Source organism: Protobothrops mucrosquamatus, unplaced genomic scaffold (genome assembly GCF_001527695.2).
Source record: "Protobothrops mucrosquamatus isolate PMUCROS unplaced genomic scaffold, P.Mucros_1.0 scaffold855, whole genome shotgun sequence".
Classification (NCBI taxonomy): Eukaryota; Metazoa; Chordata; class Lepidosauria; order Squamata; family Viperidae; genus Protobothrops; species Protobothrops mucrosquamatus.
The window spans coordinates 181,496-206,021 of record NW_015387110.1 but is presented as its reverse complement, the minus strand read 5'-3'; the positions used below and the strand labels follow the sequence as shown (position 1 = coordinate 206,021).

Below are 24,526 nucleotides of genomic sequence, written 5' to 3'. Positions count from 1 at the left end.
AATGATAAGTGATACGCAGAAAGATACATTTTTTTAGTTTGTCTCATACCACTAGAACTTGAAGTCAACCAATTAAATTGATTGGCAATAGAGTCTGGAGAGAAAAGACAAAGCACTTCTTTTGTAGAATACATAATTAACTTATGGAATTCACTTTCTTTGGAGACACAATCAAACCAGAATTGCAATTTAGCTTAGCAATTTGAAACAACCAGTATTCTCCCATGACATTGCTTTTCTAAGACAGTGGTGCCAGACTGATCCGAAAAACACTGTAGGAAAGAATTATGAAATAGTATGATATGTGAATTTCAAAAATAGCCTTAATTTTTTTTATCCCTGTGGTAATAGGAGAGTTTTTATTTTTTGCTAAAGTACAGATAAAAGCCCATCTCCTGAGGAAGTGAAACCAATGTGATAATTTATACAAGATGCTTTTCAGGAATGTCCTACTTGTTATCACCATCATAATTTATACTTCCAAATGGCCAGTTTTATTAACTATAACCTATCATATTTTTTTCTAAGGGAGAAAATATATGTTTTACCTTCTGGAGTAAAGATTTTTATAACATTCTTTTCTAAAGTCTGTCCAAAGAACTCTATTTTCAATAAAGTCTATTTTACTTCATAAGGTTGCCAGTCATACACAGTATACTTTTCACACACAAAATGCTGATTTTTAGAAACAATGTCTGAGGCTGTAAATAATGTGAGCAAAGAAAAAAAGATAAATATTTTTTTCACTAAATGGTTTTGCTAAGCATCCCAAAAGAAGAATTGCAGGAGTTTCAAAGAAAGCAAAATAGGTTTGGAAACGGGCAATAAATATGACCTAGAAAGTAGAAACAAAGCTCTATAGCTGAAGATTTACATATTAAATATTAAGTAAATTGAGTGGGGATATAAGACTACTCTTCAAATATCTGAAAGGCTATCAAATAGGAGACAATCAAGGATTGTTTTCTATTGTTCCAAAATACAGGACACAAGTGACAGGAAGACAGATTCAAAAGGAATATTGGGAAAAAAACTTATCAACAAGAACAATTCCAAAATGGAACAACTAGTGAAACAGACAGGCTTCATTTCATTGCTTGGTTTCAAGCAGACACAAGATGCTTTAATCTGATTTATATACCGAGCAAGGAATTGGCCTAAATGGCTCCTTCCAACTTTATGAATCTATACCAAATTTTAATTCTCAAATGTGACACACAACTTAGATATGCTACTTTTGCACCAAATACTTACTCATCTTCCTAAATAACTTGTAGTTTTACAATAAATGTCAAAACATTTACCTGTTGCGCCCTGAATCTCTAAATCCTTTTGCAAAAGGATTTCTATCAATCTTGAGTCTGGTGATCTGTAAAGATAATACGTAGAAAATGTGTAGACCTATAAAATGTAAGGCTTTAGAACCAATAATATAATATTCACTAATTTTTAATATAACACACAGAAAATCTACATAAAAATTGAATTACCACTATTAAATAATAATGAAAGCATATTCTATAAATACATACCAAAAACTCACTGTATGTTAAATATATCAAGTTATTATTTGTTCGATGAAACTAATTGGACATAGTTCAATGAAAATTTAATTCCTGTAAAAATTATGGGGGAAAAATCTAAAACAGTAGCAAATCTCATTTTGATTGAATTGATTTTTCTACCCAATAGCTTTACTACTATCCTGCAGAGATACATTGGTAGGTGTATAATACCCTTGGCATGTACATTTGTCAACGAAGAGAATTAAATCCAGCCTTTTGACATTTCAGCCAGTTATTTTAAATAATTAAATCTAATATGTTCAAAAGCACATTGTTCGATTGTGTAAATCAAACCTAGCCATATCCAGGTTAAAGGGGTTGTGGAAAGGGCAACAAAGCATTTGCATTTCCCTATTCTTATAGCACCGGCAGATATTATCCAATAGCTTTGTACATGGTGGCTCACACCTGGCTGGGAAAGAATGTACAAGATGTTGATTAGGCATTTTGCCAGTATAACCACTTATTTGTGCTTTGAGTGTGCTATGGTGTCATCTGTGATGTATTTGAGTTTGTGGAGTCTGAGGAAGTGGATAAGAACTTCTACTTACTACCACTAGCAGGTTGGATATGTTTCCCATCTATTTCCTCTGGGTAGTCAGGAGAGGGGTAAAGAGTTGATTCAAGAAGTGATTAATGATTTTGGGGGGAAATGGACAGGTACCAGCAGCCTTGAAGGAGGCAGTGTTGTGTTTATTCCATATAGTTTTCAATCTTCTCTTTCTATCAGCCTTTCCAAACAGATTAGACTAGGAATTCAATATTATGTAGATCAGTACTGGTTTTATTGTAAAGCTATAGTATAGTTTTTTTTGCTGTTTACCAGTATTTCTTTTGTTTGTCTAGACTTTAATGAATGTCTATCAGCATTAAAACAAAATAAAACAAAAGTTACCTGCTGATTCTGGTATGCTGTGACAGTAGTGAAAACAGTTTCAGGAAAAGTGAATGCCTTCACGCCATCACCAGAAGGAATGGGTTTGACTGGGGAGAGATCATCCCCACAGTCTTTTCGAATGACATGGACCCGTGGCTGGTATTTGTGCATAGAATGAAGAATTATCTATATTGAAAAAGAGAAACAAAGAAAGAAAAGTGTTCTAATTTTCTTCCCATTTCTTCTATATAAATATTTTAAATATAATAATATGAATTGCCCGTCTTGCTTTATTCTGGCCAAAGCAAATATACTGTGTTGAATCTCAAAACTTCCCTGCTTTAGTTCAATAGAATGGCTTTGGATGATAATTTTTAAGCTATCAGAAGCAATAATCAAAGATTTTAAAAATGGATTGTTAGCCTGAAGCTGAGTCTGTTCAGATTAGACTAAAGATTTTCAGAAATACTCTTGAACTTTCTGTTTGCTGAATCATGAAGAAATCATGTATTCATCATCCACTGCATATACCCATTACAAGGAGTAATTTTATCTTTTATTTATTACACAGTATAAATACAATTTTTTTTTAAAAAAACTTATTACTTTATAAGAATGATAGTAAACTGTCATTCTGAAAATCTTTGCATTAGGATAGCATAACTTACACCACAGCAAAGGAAATCTTAAGACTTTAATTTAATCAGAATCAAAGATATGTCACTGCTACATTATACACTAATGGAATACTCATTGTATCTTTCAAATCCATTTAGACCAGAACTTAAATCATGTTCTTAGAGTATGTAGTCACCAGTCCAAAACATAATACAAATAGTGCTTTTTTGTTAAAAAAAAAAAAAAAAAAGGTGCCGAAACTCACAAACGTCATACAACCCGCCTTGCCTACCCTATAAGGTTCCATCCAAAAAAGGTGCCGAAACTCCGTTCTGGGCGTTCTATGAGGAAAAAAAAGCCCTGGATATAATATTCACACAACTCCAAAAGATGGAGTGTTTACCTATACAAACCAAAATAGAAGGATGCTCAATTGATGCTATGAGAAGCTTGCCAAAGAATGCAGGCAATCCTGCAAAGAAGATCCTAATTTCAAATAATAATTATGCATACAAATACTTCTGACTAATGTTTCAAACAATCTAATCATGACTACTCATGAAACTAATTCCTACCCACCCTGCAACTGTGTTGACTATGCCAGTCTTCCATGCCAGTATTCAAATAGGATTTATCTTTGTATACTCATTATTCTTCCCCTATTCCTACTTGTTCATTCTGTCTCCTAGATCATTCATAGCATCTCAATGGATTCATTCAGGTAGCAAGTTTTTTAAACGAATCCTAAAGCCCTGAGCTGGCCTTTCTATATTAATGTTTCCTTCACAATGCAGCAATATCCCCATCTAATAACATAGAAGTGTTCAATCTCAGCATTCGTAATACCCAATCCATGTTTAAGAATTGTTCAGGTGCAAAATACCTAAAGATTCTTGAGTTGGCAAAACTGTTGTAAAAAAATTAGAATAGCCACTGTTCATAAAGCTACATATTGTTATGTGGATTCATCGTTAATACAGTGGTTAACAATGTGAACTCTGAGGTTGGGCAAAACAAAAGTAAATGGAATTAGAGTAGCAAAACTAAAAGCTCAATGACCTAGTTATAAACTGAAAATAAAACAGGCATGCAAGGGGACTAGAAATATTTTCACTTAATCTATACAGATTCTCAATTGCTATTTATTTGTTTGTTGATTTTTCTAACCACCTATCTCCCTCAGAAGAAAAATATCTCTGAAAAGGAGTTGTAAACACACTGTCCATCAGACTGTGCGATGTCTACATCTCTGAAATGTCATTTCTTTTTACTCCTTCCCAAGTTCAAAACTGTTCATGTGATGCCTCTAGAACGAACATGGGAATGTTTTCATAATATCTTATCAACCATAGTTTTCAAAGATTTCTGGAAAAAATATTACATCAGTTTTAGGATGCATCTGAATTTGCTTCAGATCAAAAATATGTTACTTTTGGAAGTTGTTTTGTTTTATTTTGAAGTTTCATGTCTATCAGCCAATAGTCTTATCGATTTAAAATGAATACAATTTTTAATTTCCTGTTTCATTATTGCCCACAAAATATTAAATTCAGCATTGCATGTCATCATTCCCTGGTTCCCATTTTATCCCGATTGAATGCCAAATACCATAAAATCTTACTGTGCCCAAAAATGGAAGGATTTTATATTTGAAAAAAAAAATCTTGGCTATCATTAGGACACTTTTAAGTGAAATCATTCCACACTTGAGAAAGTGACAGTCTTTTGGATAAGCAAAATTCCACATACGTAAACTTCCATTACACTGAACTCTGATTTTTGACAGTTTTATCAGATGCACACCAAACATGCTTAGATAAGTTTCCTCCAAGTACTTTCCCCAACATCTGTATTTTTATCAGAACAAGATATCAACAATCATTCTGCTGAAGCAAACATTTCAAAAGTATTCTAGATATTTTGGACACTTTGTACTGCTTTGGTAAAAACACACTGAAGAAGAAATCACTCCATAATTCTGAAAATGTTAATATACTTCTCTGTGTGTGAGAAAGAGTAGAGTGAATGAGTGAGTGTGAATGCTTTTGGCACTATCCATATGGAAAGTTATTTATTTATTTTTCCATCTAGAGACTCTTTTGCACAATGAGGGATTATTTTTTTGTTGTTACTCATTTGACAATAGACTTCGGCTTAAAAAAAAAAGTCTATCACTACTAGTTGTCTTACAGAAATAACTGGCCAAAGATTTTGACTTAACAAAACAATGTTAATGACCCAGGGTCTTCAGATAATGCAACGTTGATGAATGATTTCTTCACAGTACAAGAGAATTCAAGGACTGGTTGGAGAAATTAGAAATAAAGATATAATCTTCCCTTTAATGAGAATGAGAGACCAATGCATTGTGGATTATGATTTCCAAGAAGAAACTAAAAAAAAAAAGTTACTGTGGAACTTCTCCCTTCATTTTCATGAAGGCAGTTCCTTGGATACAAGCTTCAACAAAATTAATAGGGCTTAGACTTTGAACTTAACTTTCATGTCAAAGCCTTCTGGATGAAATTAATGAACTGAATTAGTATGTTTCTTTCTTATGCTAAAACGTACCGGGCATACCAGTAAACGGTCTGTTACAATTCCACAAAGTCACTCAGGATTAGAATAATATTCAGGATTAGAACTAAGTATCTCTCATTTCGATTCAATATATTTTCTTGAATGTGTATTCCTGAATGTGACTGAGATAAAAAAAAAATTGCGACTGTGAAATAATATTTTTTAAAGTTCACCATGAAAAGCCTAAGAGTACTTTTCGATTTTTAATATTATGTTGTAGCTTGAATACTAATTATATTTCAAACTTGCTCCTTTCCCTTTCCCCTGTTTGCAGATTCTTGAAACTCTTTTATTGTGTTTGGTTATGCTTAGAAGTGCTACAGATGAAACACAAATGTATACTATTTTTAGTGATCTAAATAATGCAAAGCAAGATAAGAAAATAGATTGATAAAAGATCCCAAACCACACCAAATCTTTTTCAAGCAAGCAGCACTTAAGTATTTGTAAAACATCCAGCAATAACCAGAAACTAGATTTAAGCAACATATGTGTGACAACAAAGGCCATATCATTATGCTATATCTATCCTCCCACATGGATTTAGAATTTCACAACAGTGAGTCTGTATAGATAATAATAAACGAATTGCTGGAATTTCTAGCCTTTCTGCAAAAATAAAATAATCAGTATGTTGGTATGTTTGGAGTGAAATTTTATAGCTTTCAAGAGATTTTTGAAAACTATACTTGCAACCTGTAGTTGTGTCCCTGCTTCTAATTTTCACTGCCATGACTGGTTTGTTAGAAGACATTCACCCTCACTGTAAAAAAAAGTGTTTTATTCAAAAGTATTATTCAGGACTATGCACTCTGAAGTTCAGTTGGATTCACTCCAAGGAACTAAATCAGGACTACAGCTAAATTTGGATCATAAATATTATTTTAGGTTTCTATAAAACGTATTCAGCTATAAATGATTAAATATAAAACATTCATTTATACATCTCTACTGTGGCCAAAACAGTGTAGGCCAAACACATTTTCTAGAGGTAGACATCTCAATTGGGGATTATGGGAAATAGAATATTACATTAGAGGACATTTTGGTCGTCTAATAGCATTCTACTTTAATCTTTTTATCCTAGACATAATTTTATCCTTGCTCTGCAATTTCTAAATATGCAAATCTGCACAATCAATACTAGTAATTATTTCATATTTAGATCCATTGAAACAGTACATGCATACATACATTTTAAGACAATGCATGCCATTGAAAATTAACATTTGTTTTCAAATGTTTTCAACCTGAGGCCATCAAGTTGCCTAATTATGTGTTGGACTGAAAACTTATCACTGAAAACTTATCAGAGTCTTTCCTCACTAGTGGTCATCAGAATAAATCAGCCCTTAATTTGCCAACACTCTAGTTTACTTGGAGAACAAAATGCGCTCCTGGCTACAGTTAATATCTTGTCTTCTGAAATACTAATTTGTATGAAGAGGCAATGTTATGAATTGTCCAAGCTTCTGCCAGGAATTTGTCAAAGATGCATCAAGACATAATTGGTCACATGAAAATATCTCCCCTAAAATGTATGAAAGTGGGAAACAGTAACATTTATAGAGATCCAGCAGGAACAGCTGGTTATTTTTCTGAAAAGCAAAGGTAAGTCTGCTTAAAATGTGGGTTATGGTGAAGGGGAAACCCTGAGATTGCCAGAGCATTATAGTACTGATCATAACTGCTAGTGAAGAAGCACTTTTTCGGGCGGCTGCTGATAAAAACAGGATCGCCAACATGATCGCCAATGTCCGATAACGGATATGGCACAAGAAGAAGAAGAAGATATATACTAGTATGTTGGTATTTTCATCTTTTTTCAAATCAGTGCTTCTTTTATGCTTTCAATTATATTGTCATAACCATACAGTTAAAATTTGGGAACTATTAAAGAAACAGAATGCAGAAAAGTATTTCAAGAACAAGTAACACCATTTTACTAGTAAGCATGTTAATTGTTTACATTACAGTGAATAAACAGCTAGATTTTTAATACCAGTAAAATAGTTTGTTTTATGTTGGTTGAAGAATATAATAAATCTTACGATAATTAATAAAAAAATTACAGCAGGAGATAAGGCAAACTTGAATTTAATTTAATTTTTTATACTGTATTTGAGCGAAGAAAATAATGTTTCAGTAAGTACTATAAATACAAAGAGACAACAACATTATTCTTCGGCTTAGTAAAATGAGAATAAGAATATTTACTCTAATCTGTACCCTTTTAACTTCATTAGTTCAACTATGAATATGCACTATATTAAGAATGGTTCAGGTTTTTGTTTTATGGAAATTATAAAATTATATGAGGGGAAAAAACTTTAGACGTGCCATTTGGAGAACATTTTAGGAAATACGGTTGATATTACAAATAATTTTCAGTCTATATGAATGTGAAATAAATTCAGTTTAAAATTCTGTTCTACTGGCATTTTACTCCAATAAAAGAAATGGAATAATGTAGGAGTATACAGGAATTTTAAAATGTGGTATTATGCCATATTTTCTAAACCTATCCCAAGGTGCTATTATATTTGAAAGGATTAGATTGCTTTGTAAGTATTATTACTTTATTAACTTAATCAACAGGAATTCCAAATATACAGTAAAGAGATAAATGATTTGATCTCTGAAAAAATATCTATGCAAGACATTGCAAAATATCCTAAATCCCAATACTAGGAAATACCTCTTGAAAGTATTAAAGTTTTATCAAGATGAAATCGATGTAAGTGGTAAATCTATACAAATAAAAATGTAAATGTTCGTTTGTTCAAAATCTTAAATCTCTGAAAGTTCTTCACCGATTGCTTTGAAATGTTGACACAAGGTTGCATTTGAATACGCGCGTGTTTTTATATACCTTTGAAATTTTGACACAAAGTTGCATTCGAATATGCGCGCGTTTTTATATACCTACTATTATATAGATATCACACCTGTGACACAAACGTGCGCTTTCTCTTTTCTTTCTTTTCCATTTAACCAGACTGAGCCACAGCAACGCGTGGCCGGGTACAGCTAGTATAAATATAAATATTTAAATAAGCAATTTAATCTGAATTATTTTTAAATTCCTATGGTTTGGCAGAGGCAAAATTTATATTTTAAAATTGAGAATTATTTATGTATTAAAAACTGTCAGAAGCTTTCAGTATCAATATACTTAAATGTCCAAAGCATGATTACAGACATTGAAAGTATAAATGGTAAGGTATAAGTGGTAAGAATGTATTTATCAAACAATCTTGTTTCCCTGACAAATCTGAACATTTTTTATTTGAAGTATTTTGGCACTAAATCCATATACACTTACTGTATAACAAGGTATAAAATATTCTATTATTTAAATAATATATTTAAATGCTCCAGGAAAATTATATAACATTTAATATATCTGCAAGCTTACAACAGCATTATTATAAAAATATTGTATCAATATTGTATCAATTTATATAAGACACATGATTTATTCAATGTGTAATAATTCCACCATTTTGAAATATTTTCTTATTCAAACTTGGTGGCTAAATAATCAAAGCAATATACTTTTGAATGATCTTTCTCCATTTTATAATTCTGACTGGGTAACAATAAATTGTTTCAAATCTTTTTTTTTAAAATATAAACGTTTGACTAAAATTTTCAATTTGTTAGTTTTGAATCATTTGAGTGTATATTTTTTCAATTGATCCAGAAGAGATACTTGACTTTCTTCCAAACTGAAGTATTCATTAATGTACAGCACTTCCTTAACTTTAAAACTACAACATGAATAATAAATAGCTACGTTTATACAGTTTTAATTCAGAAATGATTGAAGTAAATCTTCTAAATAGAAGATTTAAAAGATATAGAAAATTTGCTTTTTATACCTTTCATGAAGTGTTGTTATCCATCTCACAGAGGTGTGAATACCAGCTTCTGAATAATTTAAACTGACTACAGTAAAAGTAGTATTTGATAAGACTACAGCTTTCTTCTAAAAAATACCATTGACATCTGAGGCCTCTCTCTCCACTCCTGTTCAAATGAGATGCGGAAATCCAATAGTCCTTCCAAAATGATTGGAATTTCTATTTCTGTTTTATTTGAGTCTCTTGATTCCTTTGATGATCTCACAGGACTACTCTCCTTCATCTAGGAATAAACTATCTTAAAAATGATTTAACTTTAACTGTCTTACAAAGTTGCATTGCCATCTAGAAGATCATTTACAAAAGAATTAAGTTAATAGGGCCAATTTTCAGCTGCACTCAAGCTTGCCTAACACTGACATAAAGACACAGGTAATAAATAATAATAAAAGGAGGAAAAACAAGACACAATCATAATACCGTATGAACATAATGATTATCAAAGTTTCATAGATTTTCCACAATTACGTAAAAGATTTTCCAGATTATTATGCAAAACTAGAAAATTTAAACACAATTTAAAATATTCAATGTAATATTCACTCTAAACCATATTTCACTTAGAATTGCAAGCTAAAGTAGATTTAGGATAACACACAAAACCCTACTTCCACAAAGAGAGAACCTGTATTCTTAAAAAGGCCCTTATGTATCTCCAAAATGCAGTCTATTTTTCTAAGTCCAAGTAGCCACCTATTTCTGAATTTATGAAAATTATCAAAATACTCAACTTAAAGCTATTTGTATATTATTATTGTTATGTAACATGAGATGTATTTTAAGCATTTTAAAGACACTTATGTGTATTCCGTTTTTCCTTGTTTGAAAATAACGGAAATATTTTTCCATTATATATATATATATATATATATATATATAAATCAAATGAGCTAGTATCATAACTAAACAATTTAGAGCTTTCAAATACAATAGTTAAACTATACAATTCCCTTCCAGTTTTGCAGATGTAATGAGCTTCAGCTGTGAAAAGATCTTGTTGTATAAGGTAGGTAATAAATCATTATCAAAGTGAATACAGCTCTCATGTTGCTCCTTTTGAGTATAGCATAAACCTCATGGGAGCTTTGCAAAAATTATCAAATCATGAGATACATTTTCTTTAGTGCACCTATGGTTCCTGTATGTTGAGAACACTTATTTTAAGGATTTATAGTCTATGTTTTTTCACTATTTTTTTTAAAGATTCAACAACTACAGAGAGAAAGGCAAAGTATACTGTTTGTTCTGTACTTTCAGTTTTGATATTTTTCATATGCTCAATTTTGTTTCTGTCCAAAGGCCCGAAAGAAACATCTGAAGCAAACTATTACTAATTCACTGATGTGGCAAAATATTTATTAACAAAGCTGACATAAGCTTTGCTAAATCAATCAATTTTTGTTAACGTTAAATCCAAAGCTTTATTGATTTATTTTTAAGAGTGGCTGGTCTTATGTTAATGTTGCTGAAAAACAAATATATATATAAAAAACTCACATGACCCTGATCATCCAGTTCATTGTTTGTAAGCTTCAGTTTGTCAAAGCTAATCACTTGCCGCATCCAAGTCTCTCCTGAGGCAGGTGAATCCGGATGAATGTACACACGGGCAGGCACAGGTGAGTCAGCATTGCCAGCTACCATCCATTTGGAACTATGATAAACATACCTATGGGAGAGATTTATGATATTCACAATGAAAATATTCTTTCGCAAGTTTGCTATAATAGAAGTATACTCTATAATCCCCCATTAGATTTTACTTAATGTTGTTTTATATTGTTTTTAAGCAGGGTTCATTATGCATTTAATTCTGATCCTACTGTAAATTGCTTCAAGATGCTTTGGCATGGAAAGCAATATAGTAAATAAATAATTATTATTTATTTACTTTCTAAGGCTGCCTACTTTCCAAGAGATTCTGGGTGGCTTATAAGAGGGTTACAAACATCAAAACACTGAACACTAAACATCACAGAAGTAAAACCACCACACCAAGGAAGACAGATTCAAAGTCTGCTATGTGCTATTGTGTTCAGGCACTGTCTAAGCCCAGTGTCTTCGAGAAGAGTCCAGTCTTAAGGCTTTCCTAAACGCAGCAGAATTGGGGCCATGCAGACCTGTGTGTGTGTGTGTGTGTGTGTGTGTGTAATCTGTTCCAGAAAGTCAGAAACAGCAACATATTTACAGAAGAAAAAAGAGGGATTGTTTTCCTGGTCTGCATTACTTCTTTACCGTAAAGAAAAATACAGTTATAATATGATTTAAGCTTAGTGGTCATATTTTAATAGAACAGTTTCATTACTGAATAAATTATTCAGTATTTTTCTATCAGTAAATTGAACTATAGATAGAAAAAATTGTTCCAAATCCCTCACTGAATTAAAACAATTCAAATATTATAATTTGAATCAACAAAAACTTTGCTTGAAAAAACAAATCAATTAGGTTTGTTATCTTAGAGGTGAAAATATGTCCTTAGCACAGGAATAAACTACATGTGTTTTATAAGAATTACACCCAGGTAAAAGTGTTAGAACTGCAGCCCACAAAAAGAAAGGGTCTTTTGTTAATGGGAAAGGCTTTTGACCCAGCAGTGCTTTTCCCTGGTGAATGATAAGGGAGGACAGAGACAGCTTTTATCAATGGTCCCTCCTCCTTACAATCCAATGATACATACCTATATTTCACAACAGATTGCACCCTTAGGAATTCACCACCAATTCACCATAATAAGATATGATGATAGCCTGCACGACTTTAAAAGAGGATTCATGGAGGTAAGGCTATCATAGGCTTAATAGTTTTGGAGAAAGTTGGGGCAAATAGCTTACAGATAGCAGATACAAAGGACCGTGGAATGTCTGTTTCATGCCTATAAGTGTACAGAAGTATCCAGTTTTGAGAAATGAAATGTTGGATTAAGATGGATTTTGACCTAATTCAGGGGGATGATTTGTATGGTTTTTTTTTAAATCACTGAGTTGATAGGGCTGAACAAGAAGAATAAATCAGCAAAATCAACACCCCCTCCTTCTGCCAAGACAACAGAACCATCAACTCACAATCAAAGACAATCGATGCAAAGTCTATGTCTCTATCTCTATCTCATCTCTATAAAAAGTAAATTTATTTATATTTCCTATTTCTAAACTGCCTACTCGCTTAGAGAAGGGCTTTGGGTGGTGTATCCAAACATTAAATCTGTATTTAGAAGATTTCTTTCCTTATATTTAGGTAATCATTTAGCAGAAAGTTTATTCATAATACACTATTTAACATTCTTATTTCTGTGCAGAATTAAATGCAGATGAGAAATGATCTGCATGAGTTGTAAATTTAAGTTTCACTAAAGCTAGTAGTAAAAAAATAAATATTTTAAAATTTAAATTAAAAATTAGACTGTTATTGTAGAAACATGGTCTTTTGCATAACACCTGCAAATATATTTGCATTCATAGTGAGTAGAGCAATTTTAAGCACAGAAATCCTACTGAATAAGATTATTTAGAAAACTTATTTAAGATCTGCAACTGAAGGTGATCAACTACAATTCAGATTCATAAAAATGTTTTATTAATCTGTCTTTAATTATATTTATTTGACCCTTATATGATAACTGAAATTTCTCAGCTGTTTTAACAAATGACTGGGTCATTTATTAAAGTATTATCACAATATTGTGCACTAGAATCAATTAGGATGACGTTTCAGAACATATGAAATGCAGAATTGGGCCTTTTTATAAATCCAAAAGATAAACCAGAATTGGAGAAAGGAGAATAAATATAAGGATGTTATGTTTCGTAACTTGGATTTTTTTTTAAAAAAAAATAATACATTAACACATTTTCAAACAACAGTGGTTTTAAAAGTACTTCCAGTAAATAAAACCACAATCTTTTCCTCAGAGAAATAGCAAAGATATTATTAAAACAAATGTCTAATTTCTTAAATTTGCAATTTTCTGAAAGCATTCATTATGTTTCCCTTCCTACAAATTTAGGAATTCTAGTGGGAATACTTGCAGATATATACCACCTTTGCAAGGATCTACAAGATTGAAATCTTACATTAACATGTTTAACAAATATTACTAACAGCCATTCAGTGATTGCAAACAATTGTACAGAAATAACAGCACATATTAAATAGCTGAATGAAACTTTTCCATACTATGGTTCGTCGTAACTTTGAACAGTCACTAAGCAACCAGTTGTAAGTTGAAGACTACTGATAACCGGCCCAAAATCACCCAACAAATAGGTTTCATGAAACTAGAATTCACAGTCTCCTGCTATCTAGCCTGGCTTTTCCATACTAAAAATCAGAAAGGAATATTAATTCTATATAATTTAATCCTGTATCCAATATGGTTAACAGTTATATTCCTTGATTAAAAAACAATTTAAAAATCAGTACAATGACATAAACATATAAAGACAAGAGCCTGATAAATTATTATTAAATGAAATAAAGGTTTAAATATAGAGCAGCAAAAAACCCCATATTTGTTTGAATGAAATCATATATTGCCTTGAATAAAATTATTTTTGCATGTTAGCAAAAAGCTATCAACCAAGATAGGTTTTCTTCATTGGTGACTTCCAAATGTAGTACAAACCACTGAAAAAGACTCCAATTTACACCAAATGCATATAAAACCTGGAGGAGATAGAGAAGGAGTCTGCTTGGGCATCTCACCTCAAACAAGTCAATTCTTCAATAAACTGATCTTATATTATCTAAGAATTTATAATAAACATTCTGAATTGTACCCATAAACAAATTACCAGCCATATAAATTGTAGTTCTTACACTTTTTCTATAACTGGTCTAAGTCTACAGTCTGACTACGGCATTTTAAGATGGCTGAAGTTTCCAATCTTCAAAAGTATGGAAGTGATCTAATCCAGATGTAACTATACTATGTCTTACCAGTGCCAAGTCAGACACCTTAACAGGCATATTTCGAGCCGAACAAAAGACTCCTGGCTACCAATGAAAGGGAAGTATCCAAACTATGATTAAATCTAGAGATATCCTCAGACTAAGTATCTTATCTTTTTATTAGCCAAGAGCAACTAGATGCTTTCATTTTGTTTGCTCAATCAATTCAATCCATACCAAACTGTATTTCAAAAAAATCAACATTATCTTTGGATTATGAGATAGGACTAGGAATCATCCAGTTTGTGCTAACACCAAGGTGAAAAGCAAGGGACAATCTTCAGAAGGAATCTAGATTTCATGCTGTTTAAAACTGATAAAAGGTCAAGGGGGGGTCACAAAAAATTCACTCTCCTATCAAGTTCCCAATTGAAGGGCATGTACTAAGACAGTCAAAATAATTTCAATCCCGTAATAACTATCAACCCATATTCAAGTGAATCTAAGTAAACTGTACAATACTCCCAAGGGAAAAATGTATATTGCATGTCATTATATGCTCCTAAACATATTTTACAAAAATCTGAAAATTACACAACATAATGAAATTCAAGGCTAGCTTCCTTCTATTAGCTTTTATAAACAAAAGAGAATATGGTTGAACCATTCAAGGACACACATGGTGTATATTACTTTTTCCAGAATTTTATCCAGTTCATTGGGCTGTTTAAACTGAAAAATATCCATCAAAATTGGAGAATAATAGAACTCTATTAAACTCCTTTAATGATAGTATTCAGGTCTAGCGGGTATGAATGAATTTATCTGCAAAATCCTTTGCTTAACTGGATGCAGTGAACTACTAAGCCAGCCTCATTATTTCTTCGAGGCCCAAATATAGACCTATGTTTACCAGCAAAAAGCTCCATTACCTAACTAGCGCACATACTATGATAGTAGAGGGGAAAAAAAATCTTTGTCCCATTTCTCTTTTGGAATATTTTTAAAATAGGCTTCTATTCTACATTCTGTCAAAATTTCTCAAGTCTTTCACCAATGTCTCTTCAACTTTCATTTTAATTTAAGAAATAATGTAATCTATCTATCCATCTTAGGGCATTTGTTTAGCTTCGTGAAGCAAGCATGCTTAGGAATAATTGAACAACTATCTTTGGTACATGGCATGAAAATCAACTGCTACACATCTACCCTAACAAAGAAATAACCAAGGAGAGAAGGACAACCAATATCCAGTTGAATAATCATAATTCTAGTATGGCCATGTAGCGTCCATCTTGAAAATATATTCATTCCAGTAAAACTTATACAATAATGTCCCATCTTGAAATAATTCAAAGCAGATCTAGGGTATTAAAATTGTTGAGTATTTCTTCCATATCCTTCTCTTTTTAAGCGAAAGACCAGGTATGAGTTTTAAAGGGATGCTTTATCATAACTGCTTTATGAAGCAAACTCCATCCCACCATCTCTTTATGGCTGAAGCAAAGCAAGTACATTTCTTCTTTTAGCTTTGTAGTCTTCTCCAGCATTTCACTAGCTGGAAGAGGCTTCTGTGCTGTCACTAGTGGACCTGCTAATCAAATGTCAAGATCTCAGTAAGGCATACCACATCAACTTTGTCTCTTGACTAGGTAAAGACATTGTTTCCATGGCAAAACAGACAAATTACAGTTGTTGTAACTTTAGCCACCGACTAGTTCCATATTCATGGACAGTGTTCTTATTTGGGCAAGCAAAGTGATTTGCACCGTAAGGACAATCCACTTCATTTCAGTCTTACTAATTACAGTGAATCTATTTGCAAGTAAGGAGCTGAAGGACTGTTGCTTACAGGATAAGAAAAAAAAAATTGATAACAGGGTATTCAATATGTGAAACAAATGTATAATGCTCAAACACAAAAACAAAAAACAATAATCAAACTTGGGGTTGTCCATGGGCAAAAAGAACATAGGAATTTGGAAGGGAATTAAGCACAATTTTGTTATTTTCCAAATAAACAATATATTTTGCAGTTCCCTCATCCCATGTATTAAACATTAATGCTACTTACCTGTATCTTTTGTTGTCTACAGGGACAATATCCATAGCAATGTAATACTGCTGATGAGGATCTAGGCCTGAAATTTTCACTCTCATTGCAGGAAACATTCGTCTGAATATAGAAAGAGTATTTAATAAAAAACAGATTTGGGACACAAAGTCAGGAACAAGATTGAAGTATAACCCTCAACTCTTTCTCATTTAAAGTTATCTGCAAGCTTTTTTTCCTTTTTAAATGATTAGAGCCAATTCACTCACAAAACCCTAACACAGGGGTGTCAAACTCATGTTGCCACATATTATGACTTTTTCCCCATTGCCGGACCTGGGGTGGGTGCGATTTTAGCATGATGCATCTGTCCCCCGGGCCGGCAGTTTGACACCCCTGCCCTAATTCGTATGTCTCAATAACTTTTACATCTATTTTTTGTTAGTGAAATTCCTTCAAACAACAAACTCAGTATAGATGTGAATTAGCAAGCTATTTTTTGTTTTTTATTTGTTGCTCTGTTTAAAACTCACATCACAGGCTGAAGTAGCAGCTGCAGCTACTCATAAATACGATTTTCAGTTTGTCATTCTGATCCTCAAAAATGTTTTCTCAAATGTAAATAGGTACAGCTCATTTTCATGTTGCAGTGCCCCGAACATAAACATTTTCCCTCTAGGATTACATGCATACATGTACACACACCCAAATTCATATCTAAACAGATGATCAAAACTATCAGTTCTGTCAGGGGAAAAGAAGATTTATGACTTTATCAGCTGCTTCTAATAATTAGCATAGTGAGAGATTATAGCATCTGTCACCTTTTCAGCAGTGAATATATGTTACAAAAACAATAAGCATGGTTTTAGAAGTGAATTTCCCAGGACAGGGTTATACTACTTAAAATGTTTGGGGGGAGGTATATACATAAACTCCAAATCATCTAAATGATATTCATATAGTATATAGACAAATACATATATGTCCATAAAGGTACCATTCTAAATGTGTATTTAGAAACAAATTCCAATAATACAAATGGGACTTTTGTATAAAGATAATTATGAATTATTTCCCCCACTTTTTAAGTAAAAAGACTTAAGTATTTAACAAGTATTCTAAAATGTATTTATATTTCATATTTCTAAACTGCCCATCTCCCTCAGAGAGAAAAAAATATTTCAAAAATTATCTCAAAAATTACTTCATTAAGAATAAAAAAATCCACACAGCAATCACTACATGGAAATCTATGAAGTACTGTATTGTATTTCTCAAATTAGCTGTTGAGTAAAAACTGTCTTAGCTTTAAAGGAATTTCATAACAAAGATATAGTATATTTTTACTTTCATATAAGGACCATAGATTCAGTTCTATTTTCCTAAAATTCTGTCTTTTCTAAAAGTATGAAATCTAAATTACATTCTAGAAATAATAAATTAACATGTTTAAAATAAGCAAGAAGCAAAACTAACTATGGCTACCTAGCTGTTAACATTTTTTTAATCTGTAAGATAAAAAGGAAAAATTGACAGGAGTCAATGTTAAGCCAAATGTTGCATTTCAATCATTGAAAATAAAGAAGGTAACATATGGTTTCAATAAAATGTGTTTTTGTCATTGTTAATGCATTCAGATATATTTCTATAATGCAGATTTTTATCATGTATACATTCTTTACAGAGTAAGAATAAGTTATCTTTAGGATAATGTGCTTTTGTTAAAATAATGAACAGGAAACCTACCATTTCTCACGTTCTGCATCATTTATAATTCTAATGGCCTCTCCAGCTTCATAATTTGCTAAATTATTTTCACATATCAGCAATTTGAATTCATACCCACCATTCTTAAATATTATTATGTTAGACATAATTTAAATTTCTAACTTTCACAACAGTAAAATGTAAATGTTTGTATCTAATTAGTATAATGGTGAAAGTTTGAATATAAAAAATGTTTGAGACAATACAAATTATCTGAAACAGAAAACCAAAGGCAACCAATGGTGTCTCCTGAATATTTTGCTTCTGATCTAATCTTTTGATTTTCTACCAAAAACATCTATTTGACTCATACTTCAGGATGCTAGAAATGGTAAATGAAATATTTTCACCGTTGTGAACAAAAAATAGATACCACAGAGAATAACATTTCAAGCCATATCTAACATTATATATTTTAAATAGACTGATCATTATTAATAAACACTTTAATTTCAAACCAATAGCCTTTCCAAGGAATATATTGAAGATCAGTGATTAGCTGGGGGGAAAAAAACATCGTTTTTAGGACCGTTACTAAAATTGTGTCCCTTATGTTAAAATATCTCTCTAAGTATGGCAATATCAGAACGTGGTAATTAATTCAAATAATGTACAACCAATCCCTGTAATTCTGTATGCATGCACATGGACGTAGTTTGCATTTCGATTTGGTATGCCATTCCAAAACACAGTCTGACTTTTAAGATTTACTTCCAAATCAAGACGGAGGGGATGGATATGCTTTTCATAACGTTATTTAAAACTACTTCGTGATTAATTACCCGTTTATTTGGAAGCACGTCCACCAGCAAATATGTTCGGGTGGAACGGGGCCGTTTCTGTGACCGAATTTTGAAGAGCAACGTGTAACCACCATATTCTAAAGTAATATAATTCAGTCGTAAAACCTTCTACCCAAACGGAAATTCCGCCGTGCGTTTCAAAGCTGCGCAGATTCTCAGATTTAGCGGCGCTGCCGTTTTTGAATCCCTGAGTCGGACGACTCGCCCTGCCTTTTTACCTTCCCGCCTTGGTAATAATCATCTCGGTGCCGATCTCGTGGAAACGTTTCCAGAGCTCCGCGCCCTGCAGGTCCACCCGAGGCGCTTGTGGGGAAAGTAAAGGCGAGGCCGCCTTGGCGGAGCCTGCAGGAGTCAGAGGAGGCGACGCGCCGTTTAAGAAACTCTCTTCAGACCCACCTGTAGGAATCAAAACAGAGGGGGGGGGGAAGATATGAGTGGGCGGTAGGGCAAATAAACGGCCTAAAAGCGCTAAGCCTAACCCGAAAGGAGAGGCGGCTAGGAGAGCTACCACCTCTACGCTCCCGGGTGGGAAGAGAAAATTAAAAATAAATCCCACAGAAACCCTAACCACGAAACTAGCGCTTCCCCCCCCCCCAGTGGAAAAGGTGCCTGAAGTGTGACTCGTTTGTTCTTCGCTGCCGATTCTCCCGCGCTTCATGCGCACGTGCCTGCCTTAGAAAAAGGGCGCGTGCTTTTTCGTGTTCTCCGCCGGTGCTTTTTTTGGTAGACCCAACACCGCTCCTCGAGCCTAAATTCCACGCGGGTGTCCGTGAACGGGCCTCAATTAGGGGCGAGGAAGCAAAGTGAAAGGCTCCGAAGAAAAAGCTGGCTGGGAAAAGGCGGGAATTCATTCCCCTCCCCCACCTCGAGCCTCCCTATGCAAAAAAATAGCGCGAGGCCCACCCGGGGCGACGAGAGACGTTTAAAGAGCCGGCGCGTCCGAGCGATCGGTCTCGTGGTCCCTTGCAGCAAAAGGCGTCGGAGGCTAACGTCGATTAGGGCTGCTTCCTGGAAATAATAAATCGCCTTCATCGGAAGCAGTCTAGTTGGTTTCACGTTCCCTCTTTTTTAACGGTTGTTAGCGACAGCCGTCCCTTTTCCAGGGCCGTTTGAATTCAAGTCAGCCTCAATTTCAGGAAAGACGGTTCGCCGTGCTGAATACTTTACATGACTTTTAATTGCGGGTCTCTTTTGGGGAATGGGTTGGAAGCTGATTTTGGAGACTTCACCGCGTAGGCCTAAATCCTCTTTAAAAAGCGGCAGAAAGGAAGTATTAACTGAAATCCAGAACCGCTTTCTTTCTGCACTGACTGTACCTGGGTGTGTTGATTTGGAAGTAAATTGAGACAACAAAGAGCCCTTAGTATTATTTCATTTTCGGATGTATTGTAAAATACAGTTTCATGGACTTTAGGCCTCTTTGTCGGATGCGCCCACAAAAACGTCATCACCAAACAAATAAGCAAAAAACGCCACAATCAACTTTGTTATTTTGCATGGGTAGATTACATCGACTATTTGCCCAAACAGTTCAAACAAAGAATTTAGCAATCCAATTCAAAGTACATTTGAAGATAAATCTGTAAATTTCAATTAACTTAAATACCAAATTAATGTTTGTAAGAAAACTTGTGGTCACCTATATCTCACTTGAAGGAAAGTATGTAATATTTTATCAATTTAAGGGGGGAGGGTAAAAACTAGTGGTGAGATTCAGCCAGAATTGGTATCTAATATTTTGTTGCCCAAGCCCAGAATGGACTTCCGGAAGCGGCATGCATACAGAGAACCGGTTGTTCACATATCTGAATCCCACCCCTGGTAAAAATATTACTATATATCCAGTATATTTTAATTGATTTGCATACACTGAATAGGACCATAATAAATCCAATGTAGCTGTTGGGGGAGTTAAAAATATTAACATCTACATTTTTGAACTACTGTGGTTAACTATCAAGAGAGAAAAATATGTCTCATTGTCATAAATAACACTTCAGTCCAATTAAAAGCAAGAAGCTGAAAAGTAGTAAGGATTATCTGGTTAAAGTGGATCCCATCCATGTTTAAGTTAATATAAATCATTTTTCCTAGTAGCGATTTAGAATAAACTGAATTATTAGAAGAATGTCTATCCACAAAATGTAAAGATCTTGTTTTAAGTCGAACTAAGTCGTGTTTGAGAATATTATGTGCAACTCATCTGAGAAACCCATAAGTGAATGACCTTCCTAGATATGTCTATGGGGTGTTCAATGGAGCTTATTCCCATTTAGTTCACCACCAGATATATGCTTTGAGGACTGCAGCCTAAAAACCATACCCCATCAGTGATGATAATATAATTCTTTCCTCCATTACGCAAAATGCTTAACTATGTAAGAATTGATAGATTCTAAGCTTAGACAGTACAATATTAAACCTCCTGTAGCTTAGCATTCTGGGCCAAAACATCAAATTTGGTTACGTCTGCATTGTACAAATTCAAGCACAAGGGTTTATTCAGTAACCAGGTTCATTTTTAGGGTGAAGGCAACCCTTGTGTGATTTTTAGTCCCATTTATTTCCAATTGGACTTATGCTTTTTTTCCTTCTAGAGTGCAAAGCTCCTGGGGGCTGAGTCCCCCTGAACTCCTTGGATTGGAGAAAGAAATTTGCAAAGTACTGGAGCGTCTAGTACTATATACCTACTATGTACTATATACCTACTAGTACTATATACCTAACTGTGGGCTAATCGCACAGAAACCAATTCCTTCCAGAGAAAAACAGAACAAAATAGAATAAAAATTACACTCCACTTCTTATCATTTTACTGTGTTATTAATGCTTTACTATTATTAGTAAAAACTGAACAGGGCATTAGCAGTAGAACTTCGCCCAGTTGTTGTTTTTAAAATCCTGCATTTTCTGCTACTAGGATTGGACCCTGTTGATGTTTCTGAAAACCGCAGGACAGCTCGGTCTGATTTATACAGGGTAAATTGAAGGGAAAGGATAGGCCGCTGAGCCAAGTTATGACAGCCTTCTCTCCGTCCGAGAAGAGGCATCAGTCTGGGGATTGGGACCATTGGAAGTCGCGTTCTTTTGGAGGGAAAACGTCTCCATTTTTTAGTTATGACCAGGCAAGGAAAATGGGGGGGGGTCTTTCTTAAGTGGAGAGCGAGTTGTGTAAGCAAGAGGACGCAAGAACTTACCGGGAGCTACCTCCCGGCCGCCACAGTTCTTCGCTGCTTCAGGCGCGGCCGAGCAGGTCTCAACGCCGGAGGGCGAAGCGGCGCTCTGCCCGGCGCCTTCTCTGGAGTCCGCGTCGCAGCTGCTCCCGTGGCGGCCGCCGCCGCTGCCGCCACCTTCGGACGGCGTCTCTTCCCCGTTGGCTCCAGCCAGCTTTCGTCGCTTCTGCGGCGGCGGCTGTTGCTGCGATTGCCGCTGCTGCTGCTGCTGCTGCTGCTGTTTCTCGGCTCCGATCAACGCCTCCACCGAGAACGCGTGAGCCTTGAGGCTCAGCACGGTGGAAGGCGAGGCTCTCCGCTTCTCTGCCATGTCGGACCGGCGAACTGGAACCCTGCCGTCTTCTCTCTCTCGCCCCCGCCGGCTGCTTTGCTCTTCCAGGCCGCGCCGCTCGCCTTGCCTTGGCTTCGCCGCTCCTTTTGCATCCACCTTCTAGCGGGCTGAAGTGGGTCGCCGAGCGTTTCCCCCCTCCTCTTCCCTTTGCAAGCCCAGACGATCCCTGTATGCCAAAGCGGGGCTTCCCGTCCTCCCCTCCTCCTCCTTCTCCCGCAAGCTCTGCCTCGTCTGAGGGGCCAAACAGCTCTGACATGGGTAACAAACGCTCTGCGGACACAAATTAGGGCTTGGAATTGAAATTTGTTGCCTTGATCTGTCAGCACTTCCAAGCAGGAGACCGGTGGGAAGAATTTGCTCATTAGTGTCAGTAGAGTGGCTGGGGCGGGGGCGGAGCCCAGCGAGGAGGAGGGCTGTCAATCAAGAGGGGACTTTGGCCAATCAGAAATTAGAAATAGCCTTTCCCCCCACCCTCCCGTTGCTTCTTCCTTAGAGGGTACTAAAAATGCCTGATTAGAGAAGCCAGAGTGTGTACTTCTTGCGCTTCTTTGACTCTGGACCCTCAGAGTCGCTTTCAGGCTGTTAGAACCTTTCATCTTTCTCCTGACCTAAACGGCAGGCAGACAGGAGAACTGAAAACAAGTTCTCTCTCTTTCAGGGACTGGGCGACGTGCTATCTTTCCGTCAGATTCTCAGTTGTCCATCCCTAAAATGGGAATAATGCAAACAGAAATACCAATAGTTTTAAAGTAAACTTTTTTTTTTACTTTAGTTTACTTATAAAGTAAACTAAAGCAAATATTTCAATACTGTAGGTCATTGATAAATACTTGAGACCAGTAAGTTTTAGTTTTGCCTGCCTGCTCAAGAAATACAGGTTGCTGTTAATAACTTTTTCCCATATGAGCACATAACTGAGTTCTTCTAGTAAACATCTCTCCTAAAAACAATTATTTACTCGTTTCCAAAGCCAGTTTATCAGCCTTTATGCCAGATTGATAGAGTATATCATGGTCTGTCTCTATATATATGCAACATCCATCCCAAACTGGCCTGAGCTTCAGAAATTCTTGCCGGAATTCATAACTACTAACAGTGGTGATGATAAGTATATGCCACAACAAAGTTTTAGAATAAGATGCCACCCAATTCTTTGTTGTTCCTCTTACAACAAAAATAGCATGACACTTGCTTGGCAAACTAATAGAATGGGATTCCCATTATTTCTATAGGTATTCCTTTCATTCCAGGTCTCTAACGAAGATCAAGATATCCCGAAGCAATAGGGATGGGATGCCGCCCATGGCCTTCCAAGTCCATATTCCTCTTAAAATCATAAGTGGTAACTGTGCTCCCTCTAACCTGCCTGCAGTCCTGTGCATGAAACTTCTGACTTGCTATCTGAGTGGACTAGTTCTTCCCGCAACCTTGCAGCTGATGGTCAGCTTCAAGTACTGTATTGTGAGCAGCAGCTGCTCAAGAGCCATCTTTCTGCAGAGGAGAAAACATAAGGGGTCTCTCTGTCTGTATATAGTAATAATAATAATAATAATAATAATAATAATAATAATAATAATAATAATAATAATAATAATAATAATAATAATAATAATAATAATAATAATAATAATAATAATAAAAGTTGGAAGGGATCTTGGAGGTCATCTAGTCCAACCCCCTGCTCAGTCAGGAAACCCTATACCATTTCGGACAAATGGCTGTCCAGTCTCTTCTTAAAAACGTCCAGTGTTGGAGCATTCACCGCTTCTGGAGGCAGGTTGTTCCACTGGTTAATTGTTCTAACTGTCAGGAAGTTTCTCCTTAGTTCTAGGTTGCTTCTCTCCTTGATCAGTTTCCACCCGTTGCTTCTTGTCCTGCCT

At 34.9% G+C, this 24,526-nt stretch overlaps 1 protein-coding gene across 1 annotated transcript; it reads right to left on the bottom strand.

The window, feature by feature from the left end:
- Positions 1-1,300: 1,300 nt before the first annotated feature.
- TBX18 (T-box 18) lies at positions 1,301-22,625 on the bottom strand. The gene is made up of 6 exons (XM_015819065.1): positions 22,280-22,625; positions 19,301-19,478; positions 16,531-16,632; positions 11,064-11,235; positions 2,461-2,628; positions 1,301-1,369 (listed from the first exon to the last, which is right to left on the bottom strand). Exons 1-6 carry the CDS (start codon positions 22,623-22,625, stop codon positions 1,301-1,303), a joined length of 1,035 nt encoding a protein of 344 aa, XP_015674551.1.
- Between the last annotated feature and the right edge of the window lie 1,901 nt (positions 22,626-24,526).

Excerpts from the sequence above, each read along its gene's own strand:
- TBX18 (XM_015819065.1), bottom strand. The coding sequence starts at position 22,625 with ATGGCAGAGAAGCGGAGAGCCTCGCCTTCCACCGTGCTGAGCCTCAAG. Across the intron at positions 16,633-19,300 it reads ATTATTACCAAGGCGGGAAG|ACGAATGTTTCCTGCAATGA; the intron begins GTAAAAAGGCAG and ends TTCTATATTCAG. Across the intron at positions 11,236-16,530 it reads GTAGACAACAAAAGATACAG|GTATGTTTATCATAGTTCCA; the intron begins GTAAGTAGCATT and ends TCTCTCCCATAG.